The 20,144-nt window shown below is 44.3% G+C and overlaps 1 protein-coding gene across 2 annotated transcripts in view; it reads left to right on the top strand.

Annotated features, from left to right (window-relative positions):
* Window positions 1-20,144, top strand: part of nol10 (nucleolar protein 10) — a 102,146-nt gene that overhangs the window by 68,776 nt on the left and 13,226 nt on the right. For both annotated transcript variants that reach the window (XM_070884985.1, XM_070884986.1), the window contains exons 18-20: window positions 6,450-6,623; window positions 11,049-11,284; window positions 12,835-12,937. In XM_070884985.1, coding sequence (XP_070741086.1) covers window positions 6,450-6,623; window positions 11,049-11,284; window positions 12,835-12,937 — 513 coding nt within the window. The remainder of the gene's footprint in view (window positions 1-6,449; window positions 6,624-11,048; window positions 11,285-12,834; window positions 12,938-20,144) is intronic.

The following is a 20,144-nucleotide window of genomic DNA, read 5'->3' as shown; positions in this document are numbered from 1 at the left end:
GTTGTGAATCTGTGGAATTCGCTGCCTCAGAGAGCTGTGGAAGCTGGGACATTGAATAAATTTAAGACAGAAATAGACAGTTTCTTAAACGATATGAGGAGCGGGCGGGGAAGTAGAGCTGAGTCCATGATGAGATCAGCCTGATCTTACTGAATGGCGGAGCAGGCTCGAGGGGCTGTATGGCCTACTCCTGTTCCTATTTCTTATGTTATTGAGCTGTACAAAGTATTGAGGGGCCTGGACATAGTGGATAGTAAGGGCCTATTTCCATTGGTGGAGGGGTCTATTATGAGGGGGCATAGTTTTAAGGTGGTTGGTGGAAGGTTTAGAGGATTTGAGGGGGGGGCTTCTTTACGCAGAGGGTTGTGGGGATCTGGAACTCGTTGCCTAGAAGAGTGGTGGATGCAGAAACCCTCACCACTTTTAAGAAATGGTTGAATGGGCACTTTAGGTCTGTAACCTTGCTGCACTTTAAGGTTACTGCACTTTGAGCTAGTAATTGGGATTAGACTGGATGGCCTTTTGTTGGACGGCGCATATATAATAGTAAGTACTGCAGGGAATAGAATACGGCCAGGGTGATCTCCTGGACTAGTTTCGATCGCCTGGATAGGTCACAGGAATTTTCCCAGATTTTTTTCTCCCTAAATTGGCCTGGGTTTTTGCCTCTCCCAGGAGATCACATGGCTCCAGTTGGGGTGGAGTGTAGAATGTTTCAGTATAAGGGGTGTCGCAGTTGTGTGAAGTGGACTGAGTTGGGCTGGGTGCTTTTTTGCCTTTGTCATTGTTCATCGGTTTATATGTAATGTTTAGGGCTGCTGACCAAGGGCCGTGCGGCTCTCTGTCGGCCGGCGCAGACACGATGGGCTGAAATGGCCTCCTTCTGCGCTGTAAATCTCTATGTTTCTAAGAGGATTGGGGCAATGACGCAGCCCTATTTGACCCCGGTCCAGATGTCGATTGGATCCATTGGTAAGGTTCACGGCCTGCATGTCGTCGTGGAGCAGGCGGAGGATGATGATGAACTTTTGGGGGCATTCGAAATTGAGGAGGACGCTCCATAGACCCTCACAGTTGAGTGTCAAAAGCCTTTGTAAGGGCTGGTGCTGTTCCCTGCATTTTTCCTGCAGCTGTCATGCTGTAAAAACCATGTCCATTGTGCCCCATAGGGGACGAAATCGGCACTGTGACTCCGGGAGGAGCTCCTCAGCCAGGGAGGACGGTTGAGGAGGACTCTCGCGACGACTTTCCCAGTGGCTGATAATAGTTGCCGCAGTCAGATTTTTCTGTACATGTAACTGAACAGGCAGATGAGGCCTTGCTTTAACAGCACATCCAAAAGACAATAGTCCAACAATACAACATTCCCTCAGTATGGCACTGAAGTGCCAGCCCAGATTATGTGCTCAAATCCTAGGTGGGGCCTCTGATTCAAGTAAATGTGCTAAGAACTGAGCCAAGGAACATGACACACACATTCCTTTAGAGATAATAATTAACTGCTTAGTCATCCTTTTAATGTAGAAGTTTAATAATACTTTCAAATATAAGCAGTTATGGATGTTCATCTGAAACAATATTGTAATATCTACTATTTAATTAATTGATTTGCAATGAATCTGAATAAATATGTAGTTTTTTTTTTCCTACATTCCAAAGTTCTCCACACAAGAGTAAGCCAAAGGAGCAGTCCAAGGTTGCTCTTAAAGTATGTGGAAGAATGAAAAACACTTTATAAGCTGAACTTTACTCTAATCCTGTTGAGTATTGAATTTCTGTAGTAACTTCCTAAATTCACACCTGAGTTTTTAAACCGGGCAGGTTTTTCTTTGAATGCTGGATTTGAAGGAATGTGTGAAACCATAGACTATTTCTGTGTGCACAGTATCCTCTAAATAAAATACCAGAACTTTGGCAACTGGATTGTGCATTAACATGATGCACCATAGATTGATGGGATAGAAACATAGAAAATAGGTGCAGGAGTAGGCCATTCGGCCCTTCGAGCCTGTACCACCATTCAATAAGATTATGGCTGAACATTCACCTCAGTACCCCTTTCCTGCTTTCTCTCCATACCCCTTGATACCTTTAGTCGTAAGGGCCATATCTAACTCCCTCTTGAATATATCTAACAAACTGGCATCAACAACTCTCTGTGGTAGAGAATTCCACAGGTTCACAATTCTCTGAGTGAAGAAATTTCTCATCTTGATCCTAAATGGCTTATCCCTTATCCTTAGACTGTGACCCCTGGTTCTGGACTTCACCAACATCGGGAACATTCTTCCTGCATCTAACCTGTCCAGTCACGTCAGAATTTATGTTTCTATGAGATCCTCTCTCATTCTTCTAAACTCCAGTGAATACAGGCCCAGTTGATCCAGTCTCTCCTCATATGTCAGTCCTGCCATCCCAGGAATCAGTCTGGTGAACCTTCGCTGCACTCCCTCAATAGCAAGAACATCCTTCCTCAGATTAGGAGACCAAAACTGAACACAATATTCCAGGTGAGGCCTCACCAAGGCCCTATACAACGGCAGTAAGATCTCCCTGCTCCTATACTCAAATCCCCTAGCTATGAAGGCCAACATGCCGCCTTCGCCGCCTGCTGTACCTGCATGCCAGCTTTCAATGATGTACCATGATACCCAGGTCTCATTGCACCACCCCTTTTCCTAATCTGCTGCCATTCAGGTAATCTGCCTTAATGTTTTTGCTACCAAAGTGGATAACCTCACATTTATCCACATTATACTGCATCTGCCATGCATTTGCCCACTCACCTAACCTGTACAAGTCACCCTGCAGCCTTTTAGCATCCTCCTCACAGCTCACACTGCCACCCAGCTTAGTGTCATCTGCAAACTTGGAGATACTACATTCAATTTCTTCATCTAAATCATTGATGTATATTGTAAATAGCTGGGGTCCCAGCACCGAGCCCTGCAGCACCCCACTAAGCGCTGCCTGCCATTCTGAAAAGGACTCGTTTATCCAGACACTCTGCTTTCTGTCTGCCAACCACTTCTCTACCCACGTCAATACATTAGCCCCAATACCATGTACTTAAATTTTGTACACCAATCTCTTGTGTGGGACCTTGTCAAAGGCATTTTGAAAGTCCAAATACACCAGGTCCACTGGTTCTCCCTTGTCCACTCTACTAGTTACATCCTCAAAAGATTCTGCATGATTTGTCAAACATGATTTCCCTTTCATAAATCCATGCTGACTTGGACTGATCCTGTCACTGCTTTCCAAATGCGCTGCTATTTCATCTTTAATAATTGATTCCAACATTTTCCCCACTACCGATGTCAGGTTAACCGGTCTATAATTCCCAATTTTTTCTCTCCCTCCTTTTTTAAAAGGTGGTGTTACATTAGATACTCTCCAGTCCAGAGTCGATAGACTATTGGAAAATTATCACCAATGCATCCACTATTTCTAGGGGCACTTCCTTAAGTACTCTGGGATGCAGACTATCAGGCCCTGGGGATTTATCAGCCTTCAATCCCATCAATTTCCTTAACACAATTTCCTGATTAATAAGGATTTCCTTCAGTTCCTCCTCCCCGCTAGACCCTCGGTCCCCTAGTATTTGTGTCTTCCTTCATGAAGACAGAAGCAAAGTATTTGTTCAATTGGTCTGCCATTTCTTTGTTCCCCATTATAAATTCGCCTGATTCTGACTGCAAGGGACCTACATTTGTCTTCACTAATCTTTTTCTCTTCATATATCATATCTATAGAAGCTTTTGCAGTCAGTTTTAATGTTCCCAGCAAGCTTCCTCTCATACTCTATTTTCCCCCTCCTAATTAAATCCTTTGTCCTCTCCTGCTGAATTCTAAATTTCTCCCAATCCTCAGGTTTGCTGCTTTTTCTGGCCCATTTATATGCCTCTTCCTTGGATTTAACACTATCCCTAATTTCCCTTGTTAGCCACAGTTGAGCCATCTTCCCCCATTTTATTTTTACTCAGACAGGGATGTACAATTATTGAAGTTCATTCATGTGATCTTTAAATATTTGCCATTGCCTATCCACCGTCAACCCTTTAAGTATCATTTGCCAGTCTATTCTAGCCAATTCACGTCTCATACCATCGAAGTTACCTTTCCTTAAGTTCAGGACCCTAGTCTCTGAATTAACTGTCACTCTCCGTCTTAATGAAGAATTCTACCATATTATGGTCACTCTTCCCCAAGGGGCCTCGCACAACAAGATTGCTAATTAGTCCTTTCTCATTACACATCACCCAATTTAGGATGGCCAGCCCTCTAGTTGGTTCCTCGACATATTGGTCTAGAAAACCATCCCTAATACACTCCAGGAAATCCTCGTCCACCGTATTGCTACCAGTTTGGTTAGCCCAATCTATATGTAGATTAAAGTCGCCCATGATAACTGCTGTACCTTTATTGCACACATCCCTAATTTCTTGTTTGATGCTGTCCCCAACCTCACTACTACTGTTTGGTGGTCTGTACACAACTCCCACTAGCGTTTTCTGCCCTTTGGTATTCCACAGCTCTACCTATACAGATTACACATTATCCAAGCTAATGTCCTTTCTTACTATTGCGTTAATTTTCTTTTTAACCAGCAATGCTACCCCACCTCCTTTTCCTTTCTGTCTATCCTTCCTGGATGTTGAGTTCCCAGCCTTGGTCACCCTGGAGCCAATTCTCCATTGTCCCAATGATGATATATTCATTGCGCAGTTAATTCATCCACATTATTATGAATACTCCTCGCATTGAGGCCCAGAGCCTTTAGGCTTGTCTTTTTAACACACTTTGTCCCTTTTAGAATTTTGCTGTAATGTGGCCCTTTTTGATTTTTGCCTTGGGGTTTCTCTGCCCTCCACTTTTACTTTTCTTCTTTCTATCTTTTGCTTCTGCCCCCATTTTACTTCCCTCTGTCTCCCTGCATAGGTTCCCATCCCCTTGCCATATTAGTTTAACCCCTCCCCAACAGCATTAGCAAACACTCCCGCTTGGACATTGGTTCCGGTCCTGCCCAGGTGCAGACCATCCGGTTTGTTCTGGTCCCACTTCCCCCAAAACCAGTTGCAATGTCACAGGAATTTGAATCCCCTTCTCTTGCACCACTACTCAAGCTATCCTTATCCTCATCATCTTGGCTATCCTGCTATTTCTATTTCCTGAGGTTACTACCTATGAGGTCCTGCTTTTTAATTTAATTCCTAGCTCCTCAAATTCGTCTTGTAGGACTTCATCCCGTTTTTTACCTATATGCACCACGACAATTGGCTGTTCACCCTCCCCCTCCAAAATGCCCTGCAGCCCCTCCAAGACATCCTTGACCCTTGCAGCAGGGAGGCAACGTACCATCCTGGAGTCTCGATTGCGGCCGCAGAAACGTCTTATCTATTACCCTTACAATAGAATCCCATACTAAAGCTCTCCCACTCTTTTTTTTCCTGCCCTCCTGTGCAGCAGAGCCACCCATGGTGCCATGAACTTGGCTGCTGCTGCCCTCCCCTGATGAGTCATATCCCCCCCCAATAGCACCCAAGATGGTGTATCTATTTTGGAGGGGGATGACTGCAGGGGACCCCTGCACTACCTTCCTTCCACTGCTCTGCCTCATGGTCACCCATTCCCTATCCTTTACCTTCAGTGTTACCAACTCACTAAACGTGCTAATCACGACATCCTCAGCATTGCAGATGCTCCAGAGTGAATCCATGCACAGCTCCAGTGCCGCAATGCAGTCTGTCAGGAGCTGCAGCTGGATGCACTTCCTGCCCACATAGTAGTCAGGGACACTGGAAGCGTCCCCGAGTTCCCACATAGCACAGGAGGAGCATGACACGGGTCTGGGCTCTCCTGCCATGACTTAACCCTTAAATTAACTTAATTTGGCAACCATGTCAAAGGTTACCTATTGATAAGGAAATAAAAAGAAAAATATTAAATACTCACCAATCCACCAGCCAATCACTTACCCACTTGGCTGTGACATCACACTTCGATTTCTTTTTACTTCTTTGTTTTATCTTCGGCCTCGATCTCCCGAACTGCTGCACCTCCTCCCAAACTCCGCGCCCTTTTATCAGGGCCTCGATCTCCTGAACTGCTGCAGGGATGTTGATTCATCTCTGATTTTGCACATGTTGAGTTCCTGATTTCAACTAAACCATCTGTGGGAAGCAAAGCTTATCTGGCCAGCATCTGAGGCATCTCTCTAGATTAAGGTAATGGGACATTGGAGAAGTAAGTTAATCTGAACAGCCCCCAGAGCACCATTTCAAAACTGACTAATAAAGGTTTAAATAGCATGGGGAATTTAAATGTGTTTTCTAAGCCAAGTAGACATACAAATTTGGCCTATTACACTCCAAAATAATATTTGCTCTGTCATGACGTTGCAAATAACAAGCAAGTAAAAATCTGGAGCCTTTTTTATGTTTTGTCAGAGTTTACCCAACATTCTACGAGATGAGCGGTTCAAGATCATGTTTGAAAATCCAGACTTTCAAGTGGATGAAGCCAGTGAGGAATTCAGGCTCATAAATCCGATTGTGTCCAAAGCCTCAGAAAAAAGGAAGAAAAAACTTAAGCAACTGCAAGAGCACGGAGAGACTGAACAGGTAATACTTTATTAAACTGGTAGCAACATCTTAAGGTACAAAGCTCTAATAGCATTGGAAATAAACAAGAATATGTGATTAATATCTGCAGCTTTTTTAAAAAAGTTTTAAAATGCATTGTTGGTGAGAACAAGGATAGAGGATTTGCCCGACTGTATCCGCTAAAACAAAGCTTGGTCCATTTCTCCGAGAAACAAAGTCCCATAGGCTTGGAAAGAGTAAAGTAGAAGATGAATAGTGATCAGGTGAAATCAGCATTGTTTTTAAAAGTCCAAAGACTGTAGGAAGAAAGCGACAAATGTCATGTTTCAGTCTCTATTCTAATCATCACAAACCTACATGTATTTAATATCTATGTGTAGGAACCTGCCCGTCACTTCAAATATTGGGTACTGCAAGTTCGGCTAAAATTAACATGAGCTGCTGCGATAAAATCCATGGGTTTTCATATCCAAATAAATAACAGGACATTCTTCCCATGCAAATACATTTTGTTTGCAAAACTTGTTCAACATAGTCGAATGTACAACGACTGGCTTTGTTCTGGTTTAATTGGTTCACTAAGACTAGAAGAATTTGCAGTCCAGTTGGCAGATGCACTGTTTAAGTACATACATGATTGCCAGCTTTATTTAATTTTGAAAGATACATTTTTGATTTTTGGTCAAACTTCAAAGGGTGTCTGGGGTATATCTGGGGGAGCATTTACCCAATTCACCAGTTCTTCTGAGGCCATCAAGAGAAGGGCAAAGGCAAAGAAGCTTTTAAAGTTTTGATTAAGTGACACAATCTCAGGTCCAATATTAATAGTATTGGCAAGTGTGGAGTCTGTTTACTTCCAGATATACAGAGACATAGATATACTTTGTATGATATTCATAGTGTATATCTGTTAATTAAACTGCTCTGTAGTTTATAGCCTAAGCTACAATCTGAAAGTAGGGGTCTGAACAACGTAGAGGTGTCTTTGGAAAAACAAAATTCAGTCAAGCAGAGTCAGCATAGTTTTATAAAAGGGAAATCATGTTTGACAAATCTGCTGGGTGTAATGAGCAGGGTGGATAAGGGGAACCAATGGATGTGGTGGTTTTGGATTTCCAGAAGGCATTCAGTAAGGTGCCACATAAAAGGTTAGTGCACAAAATAAAAGTTCACTGGGTTGGGGGTAATATGTTAGCATGGATAGAGGATTGGCTAACTAATAGAAACAGCGTATTATCTGAATGGTGGCAGATTAGGAAAAGGGGAAGTGCAACGAGACCTGGGTGTCATGGTACATCAGTCATTGAAAGTTGGCATGCAGGTACAGCAGGCGGTGAAGAAGGCAAATGGCATGTTGGCCTTCATAGCTAGGGGATTTGAGTATAGGAGCAGGGAGGTCTTACTGCAGTTGTACAGGGCCTTAGTGAGGCCTCACCTGGAATATTGTGTTCAGTTTTGATCTCCTATTCTGAGGAAGGACGTTCTTGCTATTGAGGGAGTGCAGCGAAGGTTCACCAGACTGATTCCAGGGATGGCAGGACTGACATATGAGGAGAGACTGGATCGACGGCCTGTATTCACTGGAGTTTAGAAGGATGAGAGGGGATCTCATAGAAACATATAAAATTCTGACATGACTGGACAGGTTAGATAGAGGAAGAATGTTCCCAATGTTGGGGAAGTCCAGAACCAGGGGACATAGTCTAAGGATAAGGGGTAAGCCATTTAGGACTGAGATGAAGAGAAACCTCTTCACTCAGAGTTGTTGACCTGTGGAGTTCCCTACCGCAGAGAGTTGTTGATGCCAGTTCATTGGATATATTCAAGAGGGAGTTAGATATGGCCCTTATGGCTAAAGGGATCAAAGGGTATGGAGAGAAAGCAGGAAAGGGGCACTGAGGTGAATGATCAGTCGTGATCTTATTGAATGGTGGTGCAGGCTCGAAGGGCCGAATGGCCTACTCCTGCACCTATTTTCTATGTTCCTATGAGAGTCGGGATAAATGTGTCATTTTCCGGTTGGCAAATAGTAACTAGTGGGGTGCCACACGGATCGGTGCTGGGGCCTCAACTATTTACAATCTATATTAATGACTTGGATGAAGAGACCGAGTGTAATGTAGCCAAGTTTGCTGATGATACAAAGATGGATGGGAAAGCAAGTTGAGGAGGGGACACAAAAAATCTGCAAAGGGATATAGACAGGCTCAGTGAGTGGGCAAACATTTGGAAGATGTAGTATAATGTGGGAAAGTGTGAGGTTATCCACTTTGGCAGAAAAACGATAAAAGCAAATTATTATTTAAATAGCACAAAATTACAAAATGATGAGGGTCCATGTGCATGAAACACAAAAAGTTAGTATGCAGGTGCAGCAAGTAATCAGGAAGGCAAATGGAATGTTGGCCTTTATTGCAAGGGATAGAATATAAAAGCAGAGAAGTCCTACTCCAACTGTACAGGGTATTGGTGAGGCCACACCTAGAGTAATCTGTACAGTTTTGGTCTCTATTTAAAGAGAGATATACTTGCATTGGAGGCAGTTCATGAAGGTACACTAGGTTGATTCCTGAAATGAAGGGTTTGACTTATGAAGAAAGGTTGAGTAGGTTGGGCTGATACTCATTGGAATTCAGAAGAATGAGAGGTAATCTTATTGAAATATATAAGATAATGAGAGGGCTCGACAAGGTAGATGCAGAGAGGATGTTTCCACTAGGGGGCATAGTTTCAGAATAAGGGGTCACGCATTTAAAACTGAGATGAGGCGGAATTTCCTCTGAGGGGTTAAATCTGTGGAATTCTCTGCCCCAGAGAGCTGTGGAGGCTGGGTCATTGAATATATTTAAGGGGGATTTCTGAGCGATAAGGGAGTAAAGGGTTATGGGGAGCGGGCAGGGAAGTGGAGCCGAGCCCATGATCAGATCAGCCGTGATCTTAGTGAATGACGGAGCAGACTCGAGGGGCCTGGTGGCTTACTCCTGTTCCTATTATGTTCTTGTGTCTGATTTTTTTTTTAGAAAGCAAAAGTAAAGCCTGGGAGGTCCTAGAAAATGATTAAAGTAGGAATTTGTGCATTAAATCCTGATTTCAGGAAATGGGAATGTAGAATAGAAGATGAACGTGTGAGACAGCATATTATGAAGGTTCAGAGGAATGCTGGCCGAGTAGAATAGATAAAATAAAAGCTGTGCCAGAGAGTAGAGATATGAGATGAGCTTTTCCTTGCATCATCTGCAACAGTGCAAAATAATTGGAAGAGCCTCCACAGATTCCAGTCTTGGACAGATGTGGGCTCCATAGACAGTTGGGGATTGCTGTTACAATTTTTAAGTTATAGCCATGGAGCGGATGTATGATGTGCAGGGAGCATCGTGTGCTGTTGCAGGAGGGGACGGCTATGAAGCCAGGTCGCTGACTGCAGTGTGGGCAGGCATAGCAGGAGGGGTGAAGGATGCAAGAGTTTGTAGAAGAACGTGATTGGGGCCCAGGAGAGGCGTGAGTCTGGGGCCCAGAAGAGGCGAGGGCCCAGGGACAACACAGGCCAGCCCACACTGCAATATGTGTGCGCGCTCGGTCTGTGCAGCAGAGCTGGTCTCCAGTTAGTCTTGGGTAATCCTTGCCACTGGACCAAGACCTAGCTCTGTCAAGCCCGTGTGGTGGCTGGTGTGCAATGGCCACCATACGTTAAAAAATCCAAACACAGGCATCTTCCACCCTTCACGATGTAGTTCGGGATCTGGAATATTAGGCCCTTCATTGAAACACCTGTGAACTCATTCCTTTTTGGCGTGGAAGCAAGTCATCCTTGATACGAGGGACTGCCTATGATGAGATGATGGTATGATGTAAGTTTTAGGTCACAGGACAAGAACATTGATAGGTAATAAAAGTGGGGGGCCATCATAATTATTGGGTTTCAATTGTTGGTTGGAAACAGTTTCTTAAAAGTGAAACTAGTAACATTTTTGTTGCCCCATTGCAAGATAAGATTGTAGCCTGGAGATTTTTTGCACTGAAATTGTGATTTGAAGAAGTTGTTGAACTAGTAGCAAAGGATTAAATAGGGTTGGATGATAAATGGAGGAGGTCATTTACATGAAGGAAGTAAACAGATCAGACTGTACCAGCAAAGTTGTGAAGATTTGTCTTAACATTTCTCTTAAACTGTAATGTACTCAAATATAGGTTGATAGTTGGGATATGTCAAATGGATATGAAAAAGTATAGTCCCTAAACTGGTGGTTAATTATTTTATTTGAAAATATTTATTTTAATGTGTAGTTCATTTTGTATAATTCTGTATGTTTAAAAACTGGTTAACCTCAATGTTGCCAATGATTTTAGCACAAGAATAATGGTGGCAATACAAAAATGTTTTAAAATCTTGGATATTTTCAGAATTTATGTTTATACTTACAAATGTGCTTTTACCATCTGTAGAAGGAGGAGGAGTTAGAAGGAAAACCTAGTGATGCAGAGAGCTCTGAAAGTTCCGATGATGATCGAGGCTGGGTTGAAGAGGTCCAAAAGCAGCATAAACTCCTGCGCAAAGAACAAAAATTGAGACTGATGGAACATGATCAGCAAACTCGTTCGAAGCCAAAATTCTTTGAGATCAAAACTGGAGAAGAGTTCAGAAGTTTTGAAGATGCTGCCCGAAAACAAAAGCTGCTCAAGTGAGTTTGGCTTCTATGTTTCAGTAAACTGATGTTTCTTTTTACCTTTCTGATGGTGTACATAATACAAATTTCCCTAGTAATAGATGAATGAGATTTGCCAGAATGTTATCAGGGCTCCATGGGTTAGATAATGAGAGATTATATAAACTAGGTTTAGAGGCTACATAAACTAAAATAGGATGGTTATGACTTGATTGCGGTTTTTAGGATTTTGAAAGTAATTGATGTGGTAGATGGAGAGAAACTTTTTGCTGGTGGGGGAAGTCTAGGACAGGGGGCCATCTTAAAATCAGAGCCAGACCATTCAGGAAAAAAGCTAGGAAACACTTCTTTACACAAAGGGTGGTAGAAATGTGGGGCGCTCTCCCATAAAATAGTAGATGCTAGCTCAATTAATAGTTTTAAATCTGAGATCGATAGATTTATTTTTTCTAACCAAGGTTATTAAGGCATATGGAGCCAACTTAGGCAGGCGGAATTGGGATACAGATCAGCCATGAACTCATTGAATGACGGAACAGGCTCAAGGTGCTGACTGGCCTACTCTTGTTCCTATGAGACATATTGCTCCACCTTTCTCCCCGCCCTCGAATGAGGGACATCTGGGGAAAGTTGTCTACCTTTTTAATTGAAGATATCAATAACTGAAAAGAAAACAGAGCATTTGAAGATATTTTATCAATATTTAAGTGTCAGCTTTGCTTACTTGGTAGCATTCTTGTTTGAGTCAAAAGTTGTGGGTTCAACTTTCACTCTGGGCTTGGACACATAATCTATGCTGGCATTTCCGTGCAATACGGAGGTGATCTCCTTTGTCAGAGGTGTTATCTTTTGGATGGCACATTAAACTGAGGCTCTGTGTGCCTGCTCAAGTGATGTAAAAGGTCCAGTGACACTTTTTGAAGAAGAACATGGATTTCTCTCACTGTCCTGGTCACTATTCTTCACCCAGCTAACACCAGCAAAAACTGGTCCTTCATCTCATTTCCTATTTGTGGGGTCTTGCTGTATGCAGTTTTGATGCATTGTATGATGTGGTACTGAACAAATAGACCCGAATAATTCCTTGTCTGTGCTGCATTAGCTGGCTTCAGCCAGCCATTGGTAGGAGTACAGGTGTCTTCAGTGTCCCAAAGCTTTATTGTGGGAGAAAAAAAAAATCAATGATGAATTATATTCCTCAATGACTATGCAATCATATCCACTGGGAGTATGCATGTGTGGCTGTTCGGTCAGCGAGTAAGCCATTTGAATTATTTTCCTTAGTTGAATAGCCTGATGATAAATGACTGTATATAGCTACTACGGTTGAGGTACTTGACAATCACACAGTGAAATCCTATCTTGGCATGACCCTTGCTTTCAGAAAGGATGGGTAATGGAATCTGAGAGCAGGCTATGATAGCCATCCAATATAATATTGCTGATCAACTTCATTATAACCATTCTACATATTTTATATTTCTGGCACTTGTAACATCCTATTGAGGTGTATTAATCACAACATTTCTATGTTTGCCATTTTCTCTTTGCTTGATATTGTACAGAACAACACTTGAAGATCGCTTGAAACATGAGGAAAAGTCTGGAACACTCCATCTATCTGACACCACTGTGGGCAGTAAGCAGTTAACATTCACTCTTAAAAAGGTGAGTTCATTCCACAATGTTATTTACAACAAGGTTAGAATATTCAATAAGGTTGGAATATTCATAGATGTGCTTGTGAACAAATAAAGTAAAACTACCAGATGATCATGAATTAGGAAGGCTGAAAACTTGCGTCCAGTTGCATAGCACGCTCATTACAATCCTCACTTGGAAAGGTCTATTGTTGAATGGATCAAGCAGTATTCATTCACAAGTAGAAATCCTTCCCTTTGAAATAAAGAGACATATATTTGGACAATAATGCAGCTGCAATTACTACAGTTTTAACAATGTAAGCATCTGATTTCACACTTGATCCATTTTGAAGATTTTATTTATTGTAGACAGGACTGCGATCAATCTCTTGATACAGAATCATTAAATGTATAGCACACAAACGGGATGTTTGGCCCATCAAGTTTATACCAGTGTTTTTCTCCACATAACCCACCTAGTCTAATCCCACTCTGTTGTTTGCTCCCCAAGACCTTTAATCTTTTCAACCAACTAATTCCCTTTCAAAGAATTTATGGACTTTGATTCAACTAATTTGTGGCATGGAATCCCACTTATGAACCACCCGTGTACATGAATTCTAACCTCAATTCTTTTTGTGATCGTCCTAAATTTGTAACCTCTTGTTAATGTCTTGCTGATCAGTGACAACAAACTAGCATTTCTTTCCTTCTAAGCTTTCATAATCTTTTAGACCTTTATCCGATCACCCCCTTAATCTCCTCCGTTCTAATGAAAAAAGTGGTAACTTATATCTCAACATCCCAGTGAATTTGCACTGCACCTTTTGCCAATGTTTTTATATCCTTATCAGTTACCCAAAACTACAACCACAGCCTAACTAAGGTATTTTTTTAAACATTGTGATTGGAACAAAATAGGACATAAATAAGTGAAGTGACAGGATTGTTAGAGCTGATACTACATTTATGGAAGATTGTAACTTAATTTGATCTTGATTAACCAGAAATGAGAGACATTTGTTAAATGCTTCAAGTCTTTCTATCCTGGGTTTTTTGGGGGGTGGGGGGATGGTTTCAAATAAACCTCTTAAAATACTTTAATGTAATCAAATAAACCATTCTATGGCAATAAATGAGGGATGAGCATGTAGTCCTGAAATTGGCAACATGAGCTCCTGAATTATGCAGATTTTAGAATTATTCATGTCAATCAATAATTAAGCATTTTCTCTGGCAAAATAAATCTTGTCTGAGACTTGATAAATATATAACTGAAAGATTTAGTTTGTATGCAAATAATGTTATTTCTTCAGACCAGTTATAGCATTTTCGCACTGCTCAAAATGGTTCGTCACCGAAGTAAGCCTGCAATCCTAAAAACCCCATTACTTTTTGGAGGCTTCAGTTTTTTTTAAAAGATACCTTTACATTTCTGTCGTTATGCTTGTTCCCACATGAGCTACTTGATTTGTTTCCAATATTTTGAGCATTTTAATATGCTACTTTTATTCACACATCTTTTAGGCATGGCAGCACACAAAACTCAACCATCCTAGCTTGACCAAAAAACCACTAAGTACTAGACCAATTATTATTTATTATTGTTAACTATCAGTTAGCATGTGGAGCATTTCATAATGGAATTTTACTATTGAATTGATGCTGGTCAGTAGAAATTCATGGAGGATCTGTGCAATTTTAAATTCATTATTATGGCTTTCAGTTATATGTGTGTGTGTATTTGTGTGTGTGTGTATTTGTGTGTGTGTGTGTGTGTATTTGTGTGTGTGTGTGTAATGTATGTATGAAATAGAGCAGATTTTAAAAGAAATATCTGCAGGCTGTCCTACCCTACCCTACTCTTTTTATTTTCAAAAAACAAAACCCAATTGAAATTGGAGGGCCAAATGTTGCTGTAGCAGGGCATCTAACAATGTCTGCCATTAGTTTGACTTGTCTTGCACATTTAGGTTTTTAAATGTTTTGCAAGACAATTTGCAGCAAGGGAAACTGGGTATCTGGGATCTGAGTGAGCTGGGCAAGCAACTGTGTATCTTCATAACCAATGCGATTGAAGACTTGTCAAATTGTGAGAAGGAAATGTAAATTAGAGTGTGTGAATTCAATGTCATCAGGTACAGAAAGAGAAGGAAAGAAAGATCAGATTAAGAGGGTGAGAAAAGAGACCGAAAGGAAAAGTTTTTACAAAAAACATTACAATTTGACATTTAAAAAATCTCCAACAATAAAACCTGAAGGAATGAGACTCCACGCATGTGTTAATTTTCAGTACGAGAAGTTATTTGCCAGTAATTAGCAATGATCACATTGTTAAAAGGGTACTTAGACTGAAATGAACAAGACTTAACTTTCTGTGGTGAGCTTAGTTTATTTCTACCGCACAAATACAGCAACTTCACATCATCCAATGCATTTTAATGATGAGCCAAACAGCGAGATTCCGTGGAGCAGCACAACTCTTGACAGCAGCTTTTGGATAACAATGCATGTAGCCGTTGCCTAAAGTTGCTGTACCATTTGCTCATAAATAACACAGCACCATTAGTCTCTCCGTTATTTTGACATGAAAATCTAGGCCATTATATGACATTCTTTCAATGAAACTCTTAGCTTCAGAAATGATGAGCTGCTGTTGAGTTTTTGGAGCAGAACTTGACCATCTACTGGATCTTTTTGTGTTGGAGTTGAAATGTAATACCCATTGCACGACTCCCCAACGACTGACTTTCAGCCCAGGTAAGTTTCCTCAGCAACTGAGGCACAGGAGTGGCAGACAGTCCAAGCAGGACAGGAGAGGCTGGGCCTAGTCAATGGAACACAGTACTAGAAGAACAGATGTAGATGTCAAACATGGGCTGGGGAGCAGGAGAGAGGTTGGCATTCAGGAGGAACAAAAAAAATTCTGCCTTGGAGACGGCAGGCATTGTGAGTGATAAGTATGTGGATGTGCCATGACTGGGATTTGGGCTGGACTAGCTGGTGGAGTAGAACAGTGGGTGGATTTGGCACTGGCTGCCATTGGGATAGGGTGTACCTCGGGTGGAGACTGTTGATGTATGGGTACATGACTTGCAGAATGCGTACATTCATCTGTGGGTGGGAATGGATGAGTAAGTTAATAACTGAGTACAATTATTAATTTAATTAGGATTTAGTATGTTAGTCATGTGAATAAATCGTATTTTATAGAGTATATATTGGGATGGGTTGCTAACTATCACAGCTGCTGAAAAGGAGATTAAAATTGTTGTCTGGGCATTTTATTAGAATTTCTTGGTTGTGTTCAACAGTTGCTGATTTTTTGTTGATTGCTTTCCAGTGAATGAAAAGTTTAAACCAAACAGCATGCAGTTGTAAAAATGCTGCTTTGATTGGTAAATTTAAGCAATTGATGTGCTTTGTGTTGACGCAGGCAAAAGGACCCATGCTTTCTGTCATCTTGCAGATATGCATAAGGCACACAACTTCTAATTTAATGTAAATGGTTAATTGCAGGCAAAGAAAGTGTTGTACCTCGACAAATGCATGCTTGACAAAATACTTGTCAGCTGCAATCCACTGCTGTTATAGCCTTGTAGGCCAGGACTATGCCGATTTCCGGGCCACCGCACATTGCTCCCTCGAATGGCCCCAGCCTGCTGATGGTCTTGCAGGCTAGGATTGCGCCTTCCATCAGCAGGCCGGGTCCATTAGAGGGAGCAACGTGTGATGGCCCGACCCGGAAATTGGAGCGATCCCGGCCTGTAAGACCATCAGCAGGCCAGGGCCCAATAGAGGGAGCAACGTGCAGCAGCATGCCACTGCAGGGAGCAGCGCATGCTGCTGCAGGAGGGCGACGACTGTGAAGAGGGCCACTGGATTTGACGTCCCCCCAAATCCAGGTCGCTGATTGGCGTGCGGGCAGGTACAGCAGGAGCAGCGAGGTCAGGACGAAGGAGCAGCGATGTCGGGGCACAGGAGCAGCGAGAGTTCGTAGAGGGACACGATCGGAGCCCAAACGAGGCGTGAGTTCGCGGCCCAGAAGAGGCGAGGGCCCAGGGGCAGCACGGGCCAACCCACACAGTGATTGTATGTGCGCTAGGTTCGTGCAGCAGAGCTGGTCTCCAGTCGTCTTGGTTAATCCTTGCCATTGGTCCAACACCTAGCTCTGTCAAGCCTGTGTGGTGGCTGGTGTGTCCTCTCCCCTGCCTTTACCGGCAGCAACGCTCATACCTGGACCTGTTCGGGGAGCAGTGTGTCAGAAGGCTGCGCTTCTGAAAAAAGGTAGTTAGAGATATGCCATCTCCTGCAGGAAGACCTGCAGCCTCATGTCGGCACCAGGACGGAGCTGCCCCTCGCAGTGAAGGTCATGGTAGCACTCACCACCTATGCCCTCGGCTCCTTCCAGGCTGCATCTAGGGACACATGCAGCGTCTCTCAATTTGCAGCACATCGCTGCATCCGCGACGTCACAGGCTCTCTACACATGCAGAATGGATTTCATTAACGTCCCGATGACCAGGGAGAAACCGAATGTGCGCGCATGTGGGTTTATCAGGATAGCGGGCTTCCCGAGGGTTAACGGTGTAATTGGCAGCACGCACGTGGCCTCGTGAGCACCATTTGAGAATGCAGAGGTATTCAGAAACAGAAAGGAATACCACTCCCTAAATATGCAGCTGGTGTGCGACCCTGACCTGCGCCACCACCACATGTCGAGAATATAAGAGCTGGAGCATGCCACTGCAGCTTCCAGCACGAGCCACTCTAAGTGTGCAACGGCTTTGAGGTGAGCGACTGGGTGACGTCATCAGGACCCCCAGGTCGCCATTTGGAGCGTGGGCAGGAACATCGGCGGGGCCCAGGTACAGCAGAGGAGCGGGAAGGTCATGGCAGACTTGAGAGTGATCGCTGCGGAGAAGGGATGAGGCATCGTGGTTGAGATTTGATGGGTAATCGTGATGGAGGTTCAGCGAATGTTTGGTGCGGGGGTGCCGCGGGAGATCGTGGCAGAGGTGCGGCGAGTGTTTTTGTGGCGGAGGAGCGGTGAAGGATCATGGCGGAAGAGCGGTGAGCGTTTGTGGCGGAGGTGCGACAGACGAGGGTACGGGGCCCAGAAGAGCCGAGGGCCCAGGGGCAGCACGGGCCAGCCCACACTGCGATATGTGTACGCACTAGGTCCGTGCAGCAGAGCAGGTCTCCAGTCGTCCTGGGTTAACACTTGCCACTGGATAAAGGCCTAGCTCTGTCAAGCCCGTGTGGTGGCTGATGTGCAACGGTCATCACGCGTTTAAAAAAAATCCACACACAGGCATCTTCCACCCCCTCAATTGGAGTCCAGGACTGGAACGTCGGGTCCTTCATTGAAACATCTGTGAACTCATGTGGAAGCAAGTCATTCTCGTTCGAAGGACCGTCTATGATGATGATGACATGCAGCGCATCCTCGCAGTCAATGCTCGCTATCCTGGACGGGCACATGATGCGTTTATCATGCGAAAGAGCAATGTGCCACGATTGTTTCAGCCAAGGCTGGCTGCCCGGGGGCAAAGGATACAGCCTGGCTAATGACCCTGCCCCCTCCTCCCCGGCAAACCCCACTACAGAACCGGAGGAACGTTACAATGGGAGCCATGCCGTCTCCTTCCCCCCCCCCCCCGAAGGAGGCGGAACAGGAGTCTGGCGAGGCACCAAATGTCCAGCAAGACGACAAAGATCAGCAGCAGTCACGGAGGGGGCAGCGTGTCAATGGTGATGGCGCAAGGGCCACTCGGCAGCGGCTCATAAGGCATCAGTTTGCTTAAATGAAGGAAGCTGAGGGATGCAGCTAATAATGATCGCGCAACCTAGCTGCTGATTGAGGGAGACAGGACACTGTGGGCCTGGAAGGTCCAGCTGCTGACGACTCCGCCTCAATGATCAGCAGCAGTCTGAGGAGCAAAGTTGGAATGACAGTGGTGGGAGCAGGAATGCTGTCATCCTGAGGAAGGACAGCACCTTCCATTTCCAGCGATCCACTGCCACTCCTCTGGGACAGAGCCAGAACATCAGGAGCAATATGTGCGAGCACATGTTGCTGGCCTGCTGCGGCACCGCCTGTTCCCTGTCGGACTGTGGGGATGACCGAGAGGGTGGCAGCAATCACTGCTTGCATGACATCACTCTGAGACTGCATCAGAGCGCACTGACCTTGAAACGCAGCAGTCTGAGTGCATGCCAACAACCAGTGACTGCATGACATCACGAAGACCTTGTATAGCTTCCGCCTGTGATGTCATGACTACTGCTATGTCAACCATGGCACATGCCATCACCTCTGGGACCCCACTCGTTGAGCTCACTTCTTGGTTTAGCTGGGCAAGGATGGGCTCATTGGATTGTGGAGAGGCATGGGCAATACTTGAGGCGGCCACGCGCTGCAGCACGCTCTCCAATGCACCCATAAGCTAACGGTGCATCTGCATGGACTCCCTGCACATAGCCTCCAAATCCAGGTCTTCATCTGCCTGTCTCTGAGCAGGACTCCTGGGCCGACTTGCCCTCCGGACACTTCCTCCTCCACATCTGTAAGGTCCTGCAGGTCAGGCTTCCCCCCTCACGTCTGCTGTTGCTCTCGCCTGTTGTGGGCGGAGTTTGGCCTGCAATGACCAAAACAAGAAGTTGTCAGTGGCACAAGAAGCTGCTCGTGTGCCACATGTGCCTGCAGTAAGTGACTCAATACTAGTGTCCCGAGGTGTGCATCTCCGTCTGCGTGGCAGCGCACAGTGGCTGTGTCAACGCGTGGGATTTGGGGACAAAGAACTTTGAGTAAGTATGAGGCTGAAGACCTGTGACCGCATATGAAGAGTTAATAGGTGTTGGTAGGTGTCCTCGGGTTGAGTCGGGAGCTAGAAGGTGAAAGAAGCTTGGATGGGCGGGGTATGTCTGGTGAGGCGATGGAGAGCTTTTAGGGTGTCTCCAGCATCGAGAAGCATGGCCTGATGCACACAGAGAAGGGGTGGGCACTGCAAAGCCTTTATATTGTGTATGACAGTGAGGCTCACATGAACACATTGCAAGGTGAATGGAAAGTGTACTCTCCCTGATGACTCTAGTGAAGTCGTTGAACTCCTTGCGACATTGTGTCGCTGTTCTGGCCACCTTGTCGCAGCAGAGGCATGCTGCGCCACCTCCCTCCACAGCCTTCTGAAGACCTTTGTCAGTGGCCTTCGTCCCCCTCTAGGCTGTGA

Source organism: Pristiophorus japonicus, chromosome 7 (assembly GCF_044704955.1).
Source record: "Pristiophorus japonicus isolate sPriJap1 chromosome 7, sPriJap1.hap1, whole genome shotgun sequence".
NCBI classification, from domain to species: domain Eukaryota; kingdom Metazoa; phylum Chordata; class Chondrichthyes; family Pristiophoridae; genus Pristiophorus; species Pristiophorus japonicus.
This window is presented reverse-complemented; position numbering and strand designations above follow the sequence as displayed.